A 15,623-nucleotide genomic window follows, 5' to 3' on the forward strand; every position below is an offset into this window, starting at 1 on the left:
AATGAAAAAAAAAAAAAAAAAAAAAAAGAAAATCTCTCAGATGAAAAAGCCAGCACTGATAGCAATGTGAGCACTCTTCTGTATGTAATTCCATTAAAGTCATACTTGAGAGGACCCACCATGAACCCGAAGAGTGCGAAAAACAGGGTTCCAATGACACTACCCAGATTTCTTCCCCTGTGCTCTCCCTTCCTTCCCCCACCAGCTCCAGCACCTATAACATCTCTCTGGGGCCAGAACCCCAGAYTAAAATCCTCCTCATCCTCCCCCAACTCCACCCCACATCTCAGTCCTTCATGTTCAGCATCAGCTCTCTATTGCTGTCTGGTTTCTCTGGGAATACAAGACAGCGCCCCTTGGGAAGCTCCCCCTCCATCCAGCTGGTGCACAGCAATTACATGGCTCTGAGAACATCTTAAAAATGAATTATAGCCTGCTTTTTCCCTTCGCAGCCAAAAGGCTTTTGGAAGAGCAACTTTCTAATTACGTTAGAAGACATTTGAAGCAAAAAAGAAAAAGGCAACGTGCAGTTTGCATACAAAATGTGGAAGGGTCAAGGCTGGTTCACCATCTCCCAGACCCTTGGAGCTCCTTGGAGCTAGCCACAGGCTGCTGCTGCTCCCTTTGAGAGAGACAGCCACATCAGCCCCGTGGAGGGCTGTCAGCAGGCAGACATCAATTACTCTTTTATGAATGACCTTGTTCCCATCCTTGCTGCAAGGAACAATTTCTCTTCAACATACTTGGCAGAATCTGCAGGAATAGCATCCTGTCTTTTGGCTGGTGTTTCTTTTAATTCACCTCTCTGATGCTCCCCCTTTGGTGAAGGGGGTCAGCTTTGGATGAGGGAGAGATTCTTTAGCTCAGACTGGGTTCTGTAGCTCTGCCAAACTCCCACGTTTCCAGGGAATGAGCTGACCTCTGCCCTGCTCTGCTCCGGCTGCTTTTTGGTGCTGCTGTGGTCCATTGCAAGGGCCAGCTCCCTGCCCGACTGCAGAKCTCAGGAGCAGGGAAATAGGAAATTCAGATTGCATCCATCAGGTTGTGTGTCTCCCTGCCTGACCCAGTTCATTAAAAGCATGCAATGTTTTTGCCCTTCCACAGAGCAAACACGAGTCAGTGACATCAGCCYGAAAGAGGAATCTGTCCTCTGCCACTGGCACACAGATGCCTCACTCAGAAGTGTTGCACCATGAGGGACCAGGARGTAGATTAAATTAGAAAGAAAGATGCTGAAATGTGCTGCAGTGATATTAAGGACCCTCTACACACTTGCCTACACCTGGGTGTAATAAAGCAGACAGCYTGTGCTCTGTGCTGGCCCTACTGGCTCATCAATCTTGATGAAAATCTGGGTTATACCAGGCATTCACTGAGGCTTTTTCCACTGATTTTTTTTAAATATCTGCTCTATCCTGAACACAAATTTTCCTCTATACAAGTCGGATTTCAGGCCATAAAGTTCAGATGTCAGAATTTCACCTGGGATATTATGGTTGGCATGTTGCTCCCTGTTTTTTCTTTTCTTTCCCTTTCTCTGTCTGACCAGGTAACAACACATGATGCTTTAAACCTTCACTGGTGCCGGAGTTTTTCCTCTGTAGAAACAGCACTAGAGACACTGCTGTTTTCCTTCCTTTTCCTCCCCTTCAATAGCAACAGGGCCTCCAGGGACTGTAAGAGCAGCAGGATATTTACATTCAGGGCTGACTGCATGATGGACCATAGATCACCAGAAAGCAGAGTTTGCCAGAGCTGGAGGACAGTCAATAAACCTGTTGCTATTCTCCCTGTTTAAGAGGAGCTWCAGAGGTAATATTAATGGATTTTAGAACATAATTTTTTATCCTTCTCAATTGCTTCTTTGGAACCAGAAAACATCAGTGCAAGCATCAGTGGATGCAAGGTAGCATCTGTCTGGTCTCATGATACTGCGAATGCAGCTACAAGCCTGGCTCCTGAGACCTGTGTGCTTAAACTGTTTGGACATGTTCTGGTTTCTAACCACTGTGTACCATTACTGTTATTAGAACAGCACCAGTAAGGCCTGCAAAGACCAGACCTCCCCTGTAGGTACACAAMGCTCCAGATAGCCAGGCAGCACGAGCATACATAATTCAAACAGACAAAACAATGCTCCTGTAAGACTGTCTGCATCCTGATCAGCTTTTCCCCAGGGTGGCTGGTTTACCAAGTGGCATTGTGGTGGATTAGCCACATCSATGCAGACATCCCCCAAGCATGGTTTGGTTTCCTGGACAGCCACAGATATCAGGCATATAGTCTGGTGTCTTCCCTCTTTGATTAAACAGTGAATTAAATGGTCTTCTAMATAAGACATACTCTGTGCAGGGAGGAAAAGCCCTTAAAAATCAATAGTGGGGGAAGATGAAAGATCCTGTCTATTGCAGAAAGAGGAGAAAAGCTCCAAGCAGCTCCCTGCGAGCTGTAGCCCAGCAGGCATCAGTGGAGCTGGGCAACACACTGACAAGTTTTGTAGCCACACAGGGCCAAATCCTCTCCTGTCTGTGATTACACCTCGCTGCAGCTGTCAGGGCTGACCCTCCCTGCCTTTGCTYCTTGCTGGAAGATCAGAGATTAAAAGTGTGCCTTGGAAATGGGAACCGTGCGGGGGAAGGGGCGGGGAAGGAGCAGTGARCTGGTCCTTGGTGTGAGATGCCGTTGGGAGGGGAATGGGCGAATGCCATCCCCCCTACTCCCCACCCCCGTGTGATTTAAGATGTTGATGAGCTGCTTGAACGGCTTGGAGCCAAGAACACGGTTGCTGGTGGCCAGTTCTTGGGTGTCTCCCAGGACTGCCGTTAATTCCTGAGGGCTGGGGACGTGCCACCAGCCCGCAAGGGTTACGGGGACTGCTCCCGTTCCCGGCGGTTCCGCAGCATCTCCCGGAGCGGGAGCGGGCGGCCGGCGGGCCCACGGCCCCCTCCAGCGGCGGAGCGCGGAGCTGGAGCGGCCCCCGCCCGGCCGCCAGCGGCCCGCTCGCCTCCTGCCCCACGGCTCGGCACGGGGACGGCGGAAACGGAGCTTAAAAGGAGCCAGGAGGCATCCTGTTATCCCCGCTCGTCGCACCTTTCCTCTGCTTCCCGCAAGGCAGTGATACTGTGACTCCCCTGCAAAGGTGCCATCAGGGGTCCAGAATGAAGACAGCCACCTCTGCCAGGGGATCACAACTGTGGAAGCTAAAGACAAGCTAAYAGGATGCACGAGGAGCCACAAAAATAAATAGCGAGTTTGAGGGTTCTGCCAGCCAGAGGTTTCTTGGGTGGGCAGAGTTTGGCTGCAATACAACAAACCAGCCAGGCTGGAGGAGGTGATGTGTGGCTGGAGGAAAGGATCACCCACATTACAGGGGGAAGGGAGACCAGCACCATGTGGCCCCTGGACAGTCCTCTTTGGACAGCAGCTCTGGAGTTCACTCAGTATGTGCTGGGACTATTTAACTATCGCTTCAGGAAATGGCTATGATTTTCACAGCCTGTTCTACGGAATGGCATGCCCCAAACCATACCAGARAGTAAGGCAACAAATAAACATGATAAAGAAGTTTGACTGCATCTTCAGGCAGCCATAACAATCTCCACTATTCTGTATATACCCCTTGGTTTAGACGTGGTAATTGCAGGCACACATTAAAGACACTTCAGCAAAAGAGAGGGGAGTTACACATATTCTGCTAATAATGGGAACTCGGACCCCTTTGGGCATCTCAAACAGAGAAAGGAAGACAGTGTATAGAGAAAGTGAAAACATTCATTTCAGTGGCTGCTTTGCACTGAATTTTAAGGTGTCAGCTTCTCATTTCTGCCATCAGTATMATTTTCCCCAGTTACACAGATTAGGTAAATGTCTTTAAAGTTAGTATATGACAGCAATGCAATTATTTTATATTAAACATGATTTCATGCTCAACAGACTACCTGTTAACTCCTGCCCTTCACACAGGAAAACATGCAGTGAGCAGCAATTTACCACTCATCCCTCCAGCCCTAAGGCTGGAAGCTGCTCTGTGTAGACTAAGCCCCACATGCAGGCTCTCTTTTTACATGGAGCTGAGCTCACAGGGCGCTTTCCTACTGTCAACATAGTCTAGGCCCAAGCAGGCACTTTGCTGTGGATGATGGAGAGAAGAAAGGGGGAATTTCAGCTCTTATGTATTCAGGTCTCCTAGTAGACTGAAATCCAATGTCCAGCCCAAATTCCCCATGCCTTCTTCCATGCTTTCTATGCCTCACATCACCACTGTGGTGGATGTTTGCAGTGAGGAGGGGAATAAGAGGGGCTAGTTTTGCTGYCACAAGTCAGGAGAACCATGTGAGACTTAAAATTGCACTGCTAAGGTTTCCCCACACAAACCACGTGTTGAGTTGGTGAGGAGGAAAAAAATACCCTGAGAATTGTCATCACCGCAGTTGCTTGGCAGATAAGCACCTTCCCTCTGAAAGCTGCACATGAAGGACCTTGGCAAAAGAAACGAGGTGCACAAGGATGCAGTCTGAAGAGCTCTGCAAGGTCAYGCTTTAACAAAAATGTCCCCTTGCAGCACAAGGTGGAACAACAGGACTCCTTCCCCMGGTGTGCATTGTCCAAGGCAACATGGCCCCCAGCAGCACACAGTAAAGGGGCCAGCCCAAGGTGACAAAAATCCCCTCCCAGCCAGTCCTTGTGGGTACAGATACGCACCATGGCAGTAAGACACTGCGATTCCCGCACCGTGGCGGCAGAGCTCAGCAGGGCTGCCAGGATCAGGGTCATGCTCACGCAGATCCCCAAGTAGAAAGCTGGAAGGAAGACAGACATGAGAGTTGTGGTCAGATGCCAAGTGCTACCAGACACCCAGCRTGATGCTTCACCCAGAGAGTGGTCAAGATGTGTGTTTTGGGGAACTGGCCCCAAATGACCAGGCTGCAGAACTGAAAGTTTTCTGTAATTTATTCAGTACCCCCCATCTGTGCATGCTTTGCTGTGTATGTCTGAGTTGCTCCCACAGCTCCGGCAGAGTGAAGCAGCCTAAAAGGGTTGTCAGTCCACCCGAAAGACCACAAGCTGCCAATTATTTCAACATTCTGATAAAGATCCCCCCAAATGGGGGGTGCTGGTGTGCAGCAGCTGTCCCACAGCCCCTATCAGGACTTGGGGCACTGCTAATCTGGTGCAACACTCACCCTCTAGTTTCCTCCTGGCTCAGCAGGATCTCAGCCACTATGCAGGGCAGGGCTCAGGGACCACAGTGCTGCAAAGGGCTTTGCTATTCTAACCATRCAGAGGGAATGCTTGCAAACAAGGCAAACCAAAGCATTGCTGGAGAGGGGTGGCTGGGGTGGGAGAGCCTGCAAGGCTACAGTCAGTGCTGATATATAACCCCTTTATGTGTAGGAACAAGGAAGGAAGTTAGCTTTGGACTAACACAGTTTTCATACCTGCTTTGTTCAATTGAAATTGAGAGCCAGGATCCCAGGGGTGTAAGCATGTTTAAGCCCAGAGCATAGCTCAGGAGAAGCAGCACATACAAGTGCAGCAGAGGTGAGCAGAGTATTTTGGTGTCCAGGCTATCTTTGCTCTGGCCTTGTACCTGAGATTCAGTTAATATTTCTCCCTTGTGAAAGCAAAAATACCCCACATTTCCCCAGAAAACCTCCAGGTGTTGCCATGCATTTCTCCTCCTAGCCTCAATTTTTTGTGTTCTGCTCCAACTCCTGTAGTCCTTCTGCCCAAGCTCCCAGGCTCCTGCCAGCCCCAGTGAACTTTTAGAGGCTGTGGAGAKCCCCCTGAGCTCTTACCACACACAGGAGAAGGATGGGGACACAGTGAATAGAGGAACAGGTGCAAACACAGAAATACCTGAGCACCCCATGCTCCCACAGCATCCATGCTCCCACAGGCATGCGAGTCTGGTACAGGGAAAGAAAGTGCCTGTGGGACTGCATTAGTCCTGAAGCATCCTCCAAAACCCAGCTCCTTCCTCTTCTTGAGATACCCCTGCATTTTCTTCAATTGCTTTAGGGAATTTTGCAGCTTGTGGTTTGACCAAAGGTCTCACTGGGGTGTGACTGTGACATACCTGTGTGGTGGATGACCCTGTAGGAGTTGCTGTCCAGGGAGACGTTGCTGATGAGGGTGAAACGGAGCCCGTAATGGGTGACTGTGCTCAGCGTAGCAATGGAGAGCCCCAGCAGCTGGAAAAGAAGGGTTTCAGGAAGGATTTACAAGGCAGCAGCTCTTGCTGGGTGCACACAAARGTTTGAGGTATATCTAGATACTCCTGAGCCCTATGCAAATGTGGACAGCCTSATCATCCAGAGACCACCACATGTACCCCAAAATGCACATAAAAGGATAAACCCCAGACACTGAAAAATACTAAAGTTGTTTTTGTCTCTTTTGTAATGAGTGTATGTAATGCTGTTCAGCCCACAGTCTCTTGGCCAATGCCTATGAATTAAATTCCCACCATGTGAAGAAAATGGAGAGGATTGATGCCCTTGCAGCATACCTGTGCAGTGACACTCCACTCTGCAGACTGCACAGGTGTGGCTGTGAGGACTGCCAACTTCAGAAGTGGTTTGGGGCAGGGGTGATGATCTCTGCTTTGCTCTTTGCCATGCCAGTCTTACTGCCTGCTGTTGGCTCTGTTTCCTGTAGTGGAGTGCAAAGAGCTGAGTCCTGCACTACTGAGTTGTATGTGGTGGTTTCTGTCTCTGCAAGGTGTTGCTGGCCTGTTTCTGTCCCATGCCTGAGACCACTGCTGTGCCTAAGGCACCGGGTAATTACATGCACATCAGGCTCTTGTGTTGCCCAGAGTAAGTCAGAATGATGGACAGGGAACATTTCTGATGGCACCTGGCTCTAGGGCAGGGCTCCTTGCAGCATGAGAGGTGGCAGAGCTGGGACAAAGGTGCCAACGGCRAAAAACAGCCCCAAATCTAGTGTAATGAACCTGGAAAATAAAAATCTATCTCCTAAGATGAGGCTTCATCATTTTTTGCCTTTACAATATGGAGACACGAGGCAGCTTACCTGTGTCAAATGCAACAGTGCGATCTCAGCATAATCCCCACTATGTGACATTTTCTAATAGCTTTTGCCGGAGGCTTATGGCTTCAGAGACTAAATCCATCCAAACCGTAGCATTTTGTCTAACTGAATTTGTGACACGTTCTGATCCCTCAGACTGTGCATTACTGCATATCTTGACCCAYACCCAGCAAAATGCTAAGTGCTACACCAGTTAGCTCAGATTTCTGAGGAAAACCAGTTTAAAATCCTCCCAACAGCAATAATGTGATTCTAATCATCCAGAGTGGYTTTGCCTTAATGTGTCCTCTGAATATGCTTGGTACCAATCCTCCTTTCATTTCCTCCAAATGGCATATTCTGTCATTTGGAAGACAGAACCACCTTACAACYGCAGTCATGAAATGCTGAAATTTGGAAAAACTACAAACTTCATTTGTGGCCCAAAATGAAGTGTTACCTTCTAATTACACTCTTTCTGAGCCACCAACCCTCTTTGAACTAAATACACATGATGAAGATTATTATTATTATTATTATTATTATTATTATTATTATTATTATTATTATTATTATTATTATGCTGGAAAGTTTTGATGAATTGAAAAGACAACAAGAACATACAAGTCAAGCATCCAGGAGAAATGTTCTCCAGTTTCCACCATTTCCCATCAGCTTTAATAGCAGAAACTCCCCTTGATTTTGCTTCAAGAGTTGATAGAAACTGTCCCTGGAACTGCTTTCACTTTGCGGTGCCGATTCACAAGTCTCTCACACTTCCACCAAAGCCTTGTGGTTTCATATCCTCACTGATCCCACCTGCAGTGGACCACCCTCCCAGCAGCAAGCGTGACTGCAGCAGGTCCATCCTCTCTCTTTTGCTCCAAGGAGACAGGAGCAAATATCTTTTTGTGGAAAACCACCCATTCTGACAGCACTTGCCTTTCTCCTTGGAGGCAGCTGGTGAGTTGTGAAAGAGCTGCAGTGGTGTGACAGCCCTGAGAAACCAGAAGTGTATCAGAGGAGTGGGGGCGATGCTGGTGGCCAGCGATAACCGCCCATGGCGCAATGATAACTCAGGCAGTTGGCTGTGCTTGCCCTCCACCCACCAAAAACAGAACGTGGGAAAACCATCCCCTCTCGGAGCGGGGATGGGAAAGGCTATGGTTCACCTCGGTTCTGCAGAGACCCCCCCYGCCCCAAACCTGCCTGCTCACCATGACACAGAGGCTGGTCGCCAGCAGCTGGCACTTGGTGGTCCTCATCCCGCACCTCAGTCCCATGGCAGCTTGTCCCCAGAGAGAGCTGGCAGTTGGTCCCTCCAGCTCTTGATAAAGCCTGGGTTTCCACCAAAGGAAGGCATGGCCACAATGGGGCCTCTCAGGAAGTGGAGTCCCCAGCACGTGCCGATGCACCTCCTCCTGCCTGATTATTAAATCCTGTTTAGGGCAGTCACCTTCTGCACAGGCTCTCAGTCAGCTGCTGTCAACTCCCACACCCAGCCAGCTGGGAAAGAAGGAATGGCACACAGAAAAACAACTTTTCATTAAGCAAAAATTTTTTTAAGTGTTCAGTGAAGAGTCAGTGTCAAAATACCCTGGTTTTGACTTTCACTGGGATGCAGTTTTGCTTAATAAACATTGTCGGTAACTTTTTTTTGTTTATAATCTGCATAAATAGTATTTTTGGGAAGGATCTAAGAGAACATTATTTAGAAAAAAATAACCTATTGTTTAAAGAAGAGATTAAACCCCCTCAAAGACRTCTGTGTAAGAGTCTTCTCTCCTCGTGTAAAACATGGCAATAATCTTTGGCTGAGTTTCTATTAAAACTTGCATTTGCAGATGAGGGAAAAAACCCATATTTGACAGTATTTTATTCAAGAAAATGTCTATATGCAAATATATTTCCCTGCTTAGGAGACCCTCACTGTTCATGGATGTTTTAAGTTTGTCCTTGCCCCTCTCCTAGCACTGAAGGCTCCATGGACCCACAGCTGCAAAAGACTCAGGTGATTTCTGATATTCAAAACCAGCTGTCTCCTGGGTGCATATTTCTCAAAAGTCAATCGCAAAGAARCATCAGGAGCAATCTGGCCAACGTGAGCCTGAATGACTGACTGCCTTAATCATCCTTAGTTTTGGAACCAGACTGGTGAAAAACAGGAGAAACCGAGTGATGAAAAATAATTGCACTCCGCCCAAATGGCAAACAAAGGGAGCAAAAAAGTAAAACCATCCCAGAATAGTAACCACAGTTACAGGAAGATGACAAAGAAGGAGGAGAGGAGTGAAAAAAGGAAGGGAGATACATTTCGTAAAGCAAAGAGAAGAGAAAGAGAGTTGCACAAAGTCATGTGCACAGGAAAAAGCATGTTATGATTTTCTGACTAYATCACTAGCTTTCTTGCAAGTTTTTGTGCAGATCATCTTGGTTKCAACCTCCAGAGACACCAATGAGAGCTGCCACAGGCAGTACTARAAGCAGGTGTCCCCATGGCTTGCGAACCCCTACCCTGGGACAGTCGTCCCTTATGTCCAGCAGGAGACACTGATGTACCCATGTGCACAGAGAGACCTTCCTTCTCTGGCCGCCAGCTGGAGACCATCTGAACAAAACCAGTGGATAGACAGCAGGGAAGGAGGGCAGTGGGGAGGGGACAACAGCCTGGTGAGGCAGTTGATGCCAAGCCACCCATGTTCAGGAGGATGGCCCCCGGGAATAGACCCGGTGGGGAAAATGCCTGAGAAGACACTGTTAAGAGTTAGGATTGCATCTGAATGCAGAACTGTGGGCACCCATCATTTCTTCTGGTACTGGGGGACAGGCGGGGGTGTTGTCACCTGCATTTTCAAGGGGAAGGATCCCTGGAACAAAGACAGCAGAGTTGGTCCACCGGTGGACTTACAGGCTAAATCTGCAAGGTCTGCAAGTAGGTATGAGCACAGCTCTGTGTGTAACATCAAACCACATCAGCCCGGCCACGAGCGACAGTAACCAAGCCATGTCACCAGCCCTGAGCACACCCAGAATCTGTTTCACAGCGGCGGACAGGGAAAAAAYTATGGAACCCATCTTCGTTCCTCGCCCCAGTTCCTTCCCCATCCTAAACGCCTGCCACGGCAGCGAGACCTGTGCGAAGCCAAGTCTCACACTAGAGGTCCCCACAGACCAGCAGAAGCCCTTCCCGAGGGGCGGGATAAGCGATGCAGGTTTTCGGRGGTCTCCTCAGTTCCCGCAGAAGCCTTGGAGCTCACCTCGATCCACCTGAGAGGTCCCAAAATCATCATCTACACACCTTGCAAGGGCTCCTAGTCTTTTCACAAAATATGTTCCACCTCCTTTTGTCTCCAGCCATAAAACCAGATTCCTTCATTGACAGACATCACTCTGAAAGGAGGTTTGTAACTTCTAACACCTGTGTCTAAAGGGCAGTTTGTTTTGGTTGAAAATGCCTTTTCGTGAGTAGCCTGCCCATGTCTTCTGATGCTTCCCCCACTTGCCCTGCTTGGTACCCTRCCTTTGTGCCCACTCCGTCCATTAACTGCTCCTCCTGCTGGGGTCAGGAGTAGAGGATTTTCTGCTGTTTCTCTTTCCTCTCTCTTACCCTCTATCCCATACAGGTATGACTTGAAAGTTTCCTGTTTGGAGCAGAGCCTATGTGGATTTCAAAAAAAAAAAAAAAAAAGCCAAAAGAAAAGTCCCTCCCTCCCTCACCCAAAAGAAAGCAGGAGCATGAGTAGAGCTGGGATATAGAGATGTTGGACTGTGGTTGATGAAGGCACATTTGGCAAATGGAAGGGCACTGCTGAAGGGAGCACAGGGGGAGTGTGCCCATCAAAAAGGCAATCCATGCAACCCTTCACTTTCTATGGGATTAAACTTCCTGTGGGTGCCCTGTTGTTGGCTCACACTGCTTCAGTAGACACACACCAATTTCTGTGCCAGGAAGTACTGGTGAGAAGCAAGGTGTCTGTCCCCTCAACCTCATCCCAGTGGGATGAGAGACAGAGCTGGTGGCATGCCAGGGAAACACCCTTGCAGCCAGCATGTGGGCTAGATGGCAGCATGGTTTTTCCAGCAAGACTCGGCCTCCTGCCCTCTCTGCCAGGTTTTATCGATTTGTCCCCTTTGCAATAGCACAATTTATCCCTCCAAAATGCAGTGCAAAAACCACAGGTGACCACAGCTCCTGTCTGTGGCTTCCTCCCTTATCTCTGGTTATCAGTTAAAGCATGGAAAGATGGTATTAGTCTGAAAATACCCTGAGAGCACAGGTGCTCCCTTTCCAGCCTTGTGGCAGCTTAGAGATTTCTGTTATGAAAATATACACCAGCATCCCCAGCTGCATGAGTCTTGGAATGATGTGCCACCTCATCCAGAAGGGAGGGATTGATTTAATAAAGAGAACAACGCCAGATCATATTTTTTTTTGCAGAGCTATAAATCCCCAGCCCTCTTCTGAGATGGAGGGAAATGATCCTCATGTTGTCAGATCCCTATGTCCTAAAAGAGCTGGGGGATTTGATTAGTTAATGCTGCATGGGTTGAGCTTGGGACACTAAACACGAATGAAGGAGAAGAGGCTGAATTCATGGTGGTGCCTTCTTGRCTGGCTCTGCACTTTTCTGGCTCTCCCTCTGTCAGTGTAGTAACCAGTGATGGAACAGCAGCACCCCAGTCTCAGCTGTTTGAACTCTTTTGAGGCAGCAGGGAAAAGAAAAATCCCACTTGGCTTTGGGGCACTGCTATGCATGCTCCTGAGATAGAATGAGCTGGAGGCAAGGAAGAGGTTGTTACCTAGGAGCCAAAACTACACCCATTATCCAGGCAGGACACACCTGTGGCAGGTCCCTGCTGCCTCTCAGGAGCCTTCTCTTTTTCCAGCCCAAAGCACCATTAGGGAAAACACTTCTCCCCCAAAGCAGAAAGCAGCTCCAGATAAGTCAGATTTACAAGTGTCAGTGGCTCAGCCCATTCTGTCCCTCAGCTACTGCCCATAACACGGCTGGATTCACCCTAAAGCTCGCTCGTAAATAAAACATGTCCGTATCAAACCGCACTGCAGCCATAGGGATGATGGGAAGCCARGGAGACCTCACAGCCTGTCTGCCTTCCCAGGCACATCACAAGGATGCATTGTAAAGGCTGCTTAGCATTCATATAGCACATACACACAAAGCTAAAAATCAACTTTTAAACCCGGGGCTATCTCTTTTCAAGAAAGGAATGAGAGGAGAAAAGGGGGAGGTGCTGAGCTTTGCCAGGCTTCAGATGCACCATACAATTCCACTGTGAATGGAAACAAGGCTGGCTAGAGGCTTGCTTTGGAAGATGCAAAACAAGAGAGAAATCATAGTATCTCCAAAGAACTTTTTTTCTTTATTATTATTTTTCTGAGTGTGTGTCTCAGAAATCCTCTAGTGATTCCCAGGCAATTTGAAATTATTATAGGTGAAAAGATAAAATGTCAGAAGAGTTATTAAAAATAATTCATCAAACCAAAGAAAGATTACATTGGAAAAGAACATAAGCTGAAGACAGGGAGTTCCCTCCACAGAATAAACTCCAATGAACTTTCTCCACTGAACAAACTGGACTCATAACTCTAAAGCACACCACCCTACTCAAACTAAATTTCTTATTCTTTTCTACATGCTATCTAATTGCAAACCATAACTGCCCAGGAGCCAGCTGTGCAGGTGATAGACCTGAATACATAATGGAATCCCTGCTCCATCTAGCCCTGCTCCTGGCAAAACCAGTGTGARCACAGCACAGCCTGGGAAACAGGCACTGCCCTGCTCACCAAGAACAGGGCTGCTCGACTGCCCATCACCCTTTATTTTTGACATACATCCTCTCAAGCTTCATTGCAACAGGACCTCTAGTACTTTCCACTGCAGTYCAGAAAGTTTTGGCAAAATACCCTGAAGAGCCCAAGTCAGCTGCCTCTAAAGCATGGGAGACACCAGGACTGACCCAGCATCCTATCTGCAGCCTTCCTGCTGACACAAGTGCCAAGCCAGGGGCAGCACTTTGCTTTCACCTTTGGCAGGTACAAGAACTAGCATGAACTAACATTCAGAGGCCCTTTACAGAGGCCCTTCTCCCTGAGCATTAATTGGCCACCTTGCAGCACACTGGCCGAAGCCACATGGGGCTGTGAGGTGTCCACACCAACCATGCAGTTGTCATTTTTGCCTTACCTGCTCCAGGAGAGGATAATTTCTTCTCCCCACTCTGGGGATGGGTAGCACATTGCTGGATGCTCTCTCCCCACAGGTTATGATCAGGAAGTTGATTGTGAACACAGACAGTGTTTAATGATGTCTTGTTCTACTGGATCTTACATAGTCATTAACTTTATAGAGAKATTTCAAATGAGATTGCATTTTTCTGAGTACAAGATGTACCTACCTACCTTCCTGCAGTCTGTTGGGAAGCCAGCTGCACTGCTAGGAAAGTGTAAGCATTTGCAGTGTGTTGTGCTCAGGCTCAGACCCGATGGCCACATCTGTCTGGAAACACACGTCATGATCAGCATCCCTGAAGCCAATTTGGACAAGTCAAGTTCATCCCTGAGCTGAGCGTGGAATAACTGTGGCTGGAGGCTGCGTACTCTCCCTTGAGACTGGGTTTACTGGTGTGAGTTATTAATGAAAAAAAATCCCTGTAGCTATTTTTGTATGACRAAAAATCCAGGTATTACTCTTAAGCATGGCACTTCAATACAGAAGGTTTTCTCTTGAAAAGTTTCAAGGGCAGCAGCTTCCCCTTTCCTGTGAGAAGGGTTTTCAGCAGAAATCAGAGACGAGGTAATAAAAGAACATCAGTATTACTCCACTGCAGTAATGCCCCTACTGACTAAGCTATGTCTGAAAGCACAAGGGAAGCCCCCTGTGCCAGCCAGGGCAGCTTTGCAGATGCTGAAGATAAATGCATTACACAGCCTCAGCTGAGCAAGCAGTCCGTGCACTCCCAGCAAGGGCACCAGGCAAGCAGCTCCCCTGCGCTGCCGGAAACCCACCAGGCAAAATGCTCCCTCCTGCGCCGCACACCGTGAGCTGCTCCTCTCGGGACAGGTCCTTYACAGAAGCTGTAGGGCTGCTCACTGGTTTGCCCCCAGGTCTACAGCACGGCCAAGAAGGTCTCAGCAGCCACTGGATTTTGGTGCTAAGCTTTCTGCATGCTTGATTACCAGAAAATCAAAGTGCTCGCAGGCTCCTTACTGTCAGGAATTTCAGCTCGGCTGCCCGTGACACTGCATGGGGGCTGGCACCTTCAAGTCACTGCCATTGAAACTGATTCTCAGGGAAAATATTTCTCTTTCGATGTGATGGAGCCTTGCTGCTCCCTTAATACCCCACATAGGTAAAAAAAAGGAGCCCCCTCTGTGTCACATCAAGAAATTATGGACAGCTCTTTGAACTACCATTTTTTGGCTTAGATACACCTGAGGACTAGCACCAAAGTGGTCCAGGGCAGACGAGAATACAGACCCTTTGATATCCAGATCGTGCTGCAGAGCCTTGCTGGCACCTGTCCATGGGATGACACATCCCCGCCACCAAGTCACTGCCAGAGGCACTAGCTTGGAGCATTTTCCTGAGATGGGGTCATGTTCCCCCTGAAAAGTGAATGAAGCTCTGTAACTGAACTGCATCACACCGTTGGATTTTTTTTTTTCTTTTTTTTATAAGACTGGGTGGGTGTGAAGACCGCACATCCTGAAGCTGTGCTGAAGCTGAAAGTGGACACAGCTCCTGGGCAGTAGGCTCATGCAGATCCCCCTCCATCCACCCTGTTTATTTAGCAAAACACCGTGCACGTTATTTCTTCCCACAAGTTCCCAGGACTCCAAAAGGAAACTCCTTTGTCCTCCCAGCTATCTGAAAGCACCTTACCCTGCTGCTCTTCCCGCTGGAGCTGGAAGCAAGGCTTGCTTGACAGAGAACCAAGGAGGACTGCTTGGCATGGCAGAGGGAAGCCGGGCTGCAATCCCCGAGCTACAAAAGCTTTGCATTTTCCTTCTGGTCTCCATGCCTGTATCCTTGAAACTCCCACCGAAGCCCACAGAGCCGGTCTGTGGAGAACGGCGTTGGTAAGGTGACTCACGCCACTACCATAAATCTTTGTTATTACACTTTTTCGGTGGATGTAACAAAGCAGAGCCACGGTGTGTCCCAYGGCTCTGTCGGGCAAGCACCAACCGGCAGCCAGGTGCCGGCACTGACCGCTCCGCCGGCAAAGCCCTGGGGGCAGAGGCGCTGCYGGGCCGCCGCCTTCCCCGCATCGTCACCCGCAAGGTACCGCTCTGGGGAGGGGACGGCTCAGTGGCACCGGCGACACCGACCCCTCAAGGGTCTGGAAGGSACAAGACCCGCAGCTTCCACCTCTTCGAGAGCAGCGGGGAGTCCCGGCTGCTGGTGCGTGAGCGCTCCGGGGTGCGGGGGAGGCGGGGCGAGAGGCGGGCCCCTCCCCCAAGTAATAATAAAAACTATATTAAAATAAATTTTTTTAATTGCCGGGTCACAGGCGGTGATTTGAGGGGAGGGTTTCAAGAGGGGGTAGGGAGCACACCCCGAGGG

The 15,623-nt window shown here is 48.9% G+C and overlaps 2 protein-coding genes across 2 annotated transcripts in view; one reads left to right on the plus strand and one right to left on the minus strand.

Moving 5' to 3' along the window:
* The window catches only part of TSPAN32 (tetraspanin 32), a 31,306-nt gene extending 22,699 nt beyond the window's left edge, over positions 1 to 8,607 (minus strand). The window contains exons 1-3 of the mRNA XM_057372152.1: positions 8,250 to 8,607; positions 6,080 to 6,194; positions 4,702 to 4,799 (exon numbers count right to left, since the gene is read on the minus strand). Of these exons, the coding sequence (XP_057228135.1) occupies positions 4,702 to 4,799; positions 6,080 to 6,194; positions 8,250 to 8,315 (279 nt within the window). The 5' untranslated portion in view covers positions 8,316 to 8,607. The remainder of the gene's footprint in view (positions 1 to 4,701; positions 4,800 to 6,079; positions 6,195 to 8,249) is intronic.
* A 6,467-nt stretch (positions 8,608 to 15,074) lies between these two features.
* ASCL2 (achaete-scute family bHLH transcription factor 2) overlaps positions 15,075 to 15,623 on the plus strand; it is a 2,519-nt gene continuing 1,970 nt past the window's right edge. The window contains exons 1-2 of the mRNA XM_057372143.1: positions 15,075 to 15,136; positions 15,239 to 15,479. Coding sequence (XP_057228126.1) covers positions 15,075 to 15,136; positions 15,239 to 15,479 — 303 coding nt within the window. The remainder of the gene's footprint in view (positions 15,137 to 15,238; positions 15,480 to 15,623) is intronic.

This window comes from Malurus melanocephalus, unplaced genomic scaffold (assembly GCF_030028575.1).
Source record: "Malurus melanocephalus ecotype Western Australia unplaced genomic scaffold, MMel_1.1 scaffold_165, whole genome shotgun sequence".
In the NCBI taxonomy this organism is placed as follows: domain Eukaryota; kingdom Metazoa; phylum Chordata; class Aves; order Passeriformes; family Maluridae; genus Malurus; species Malurus melanocephalus.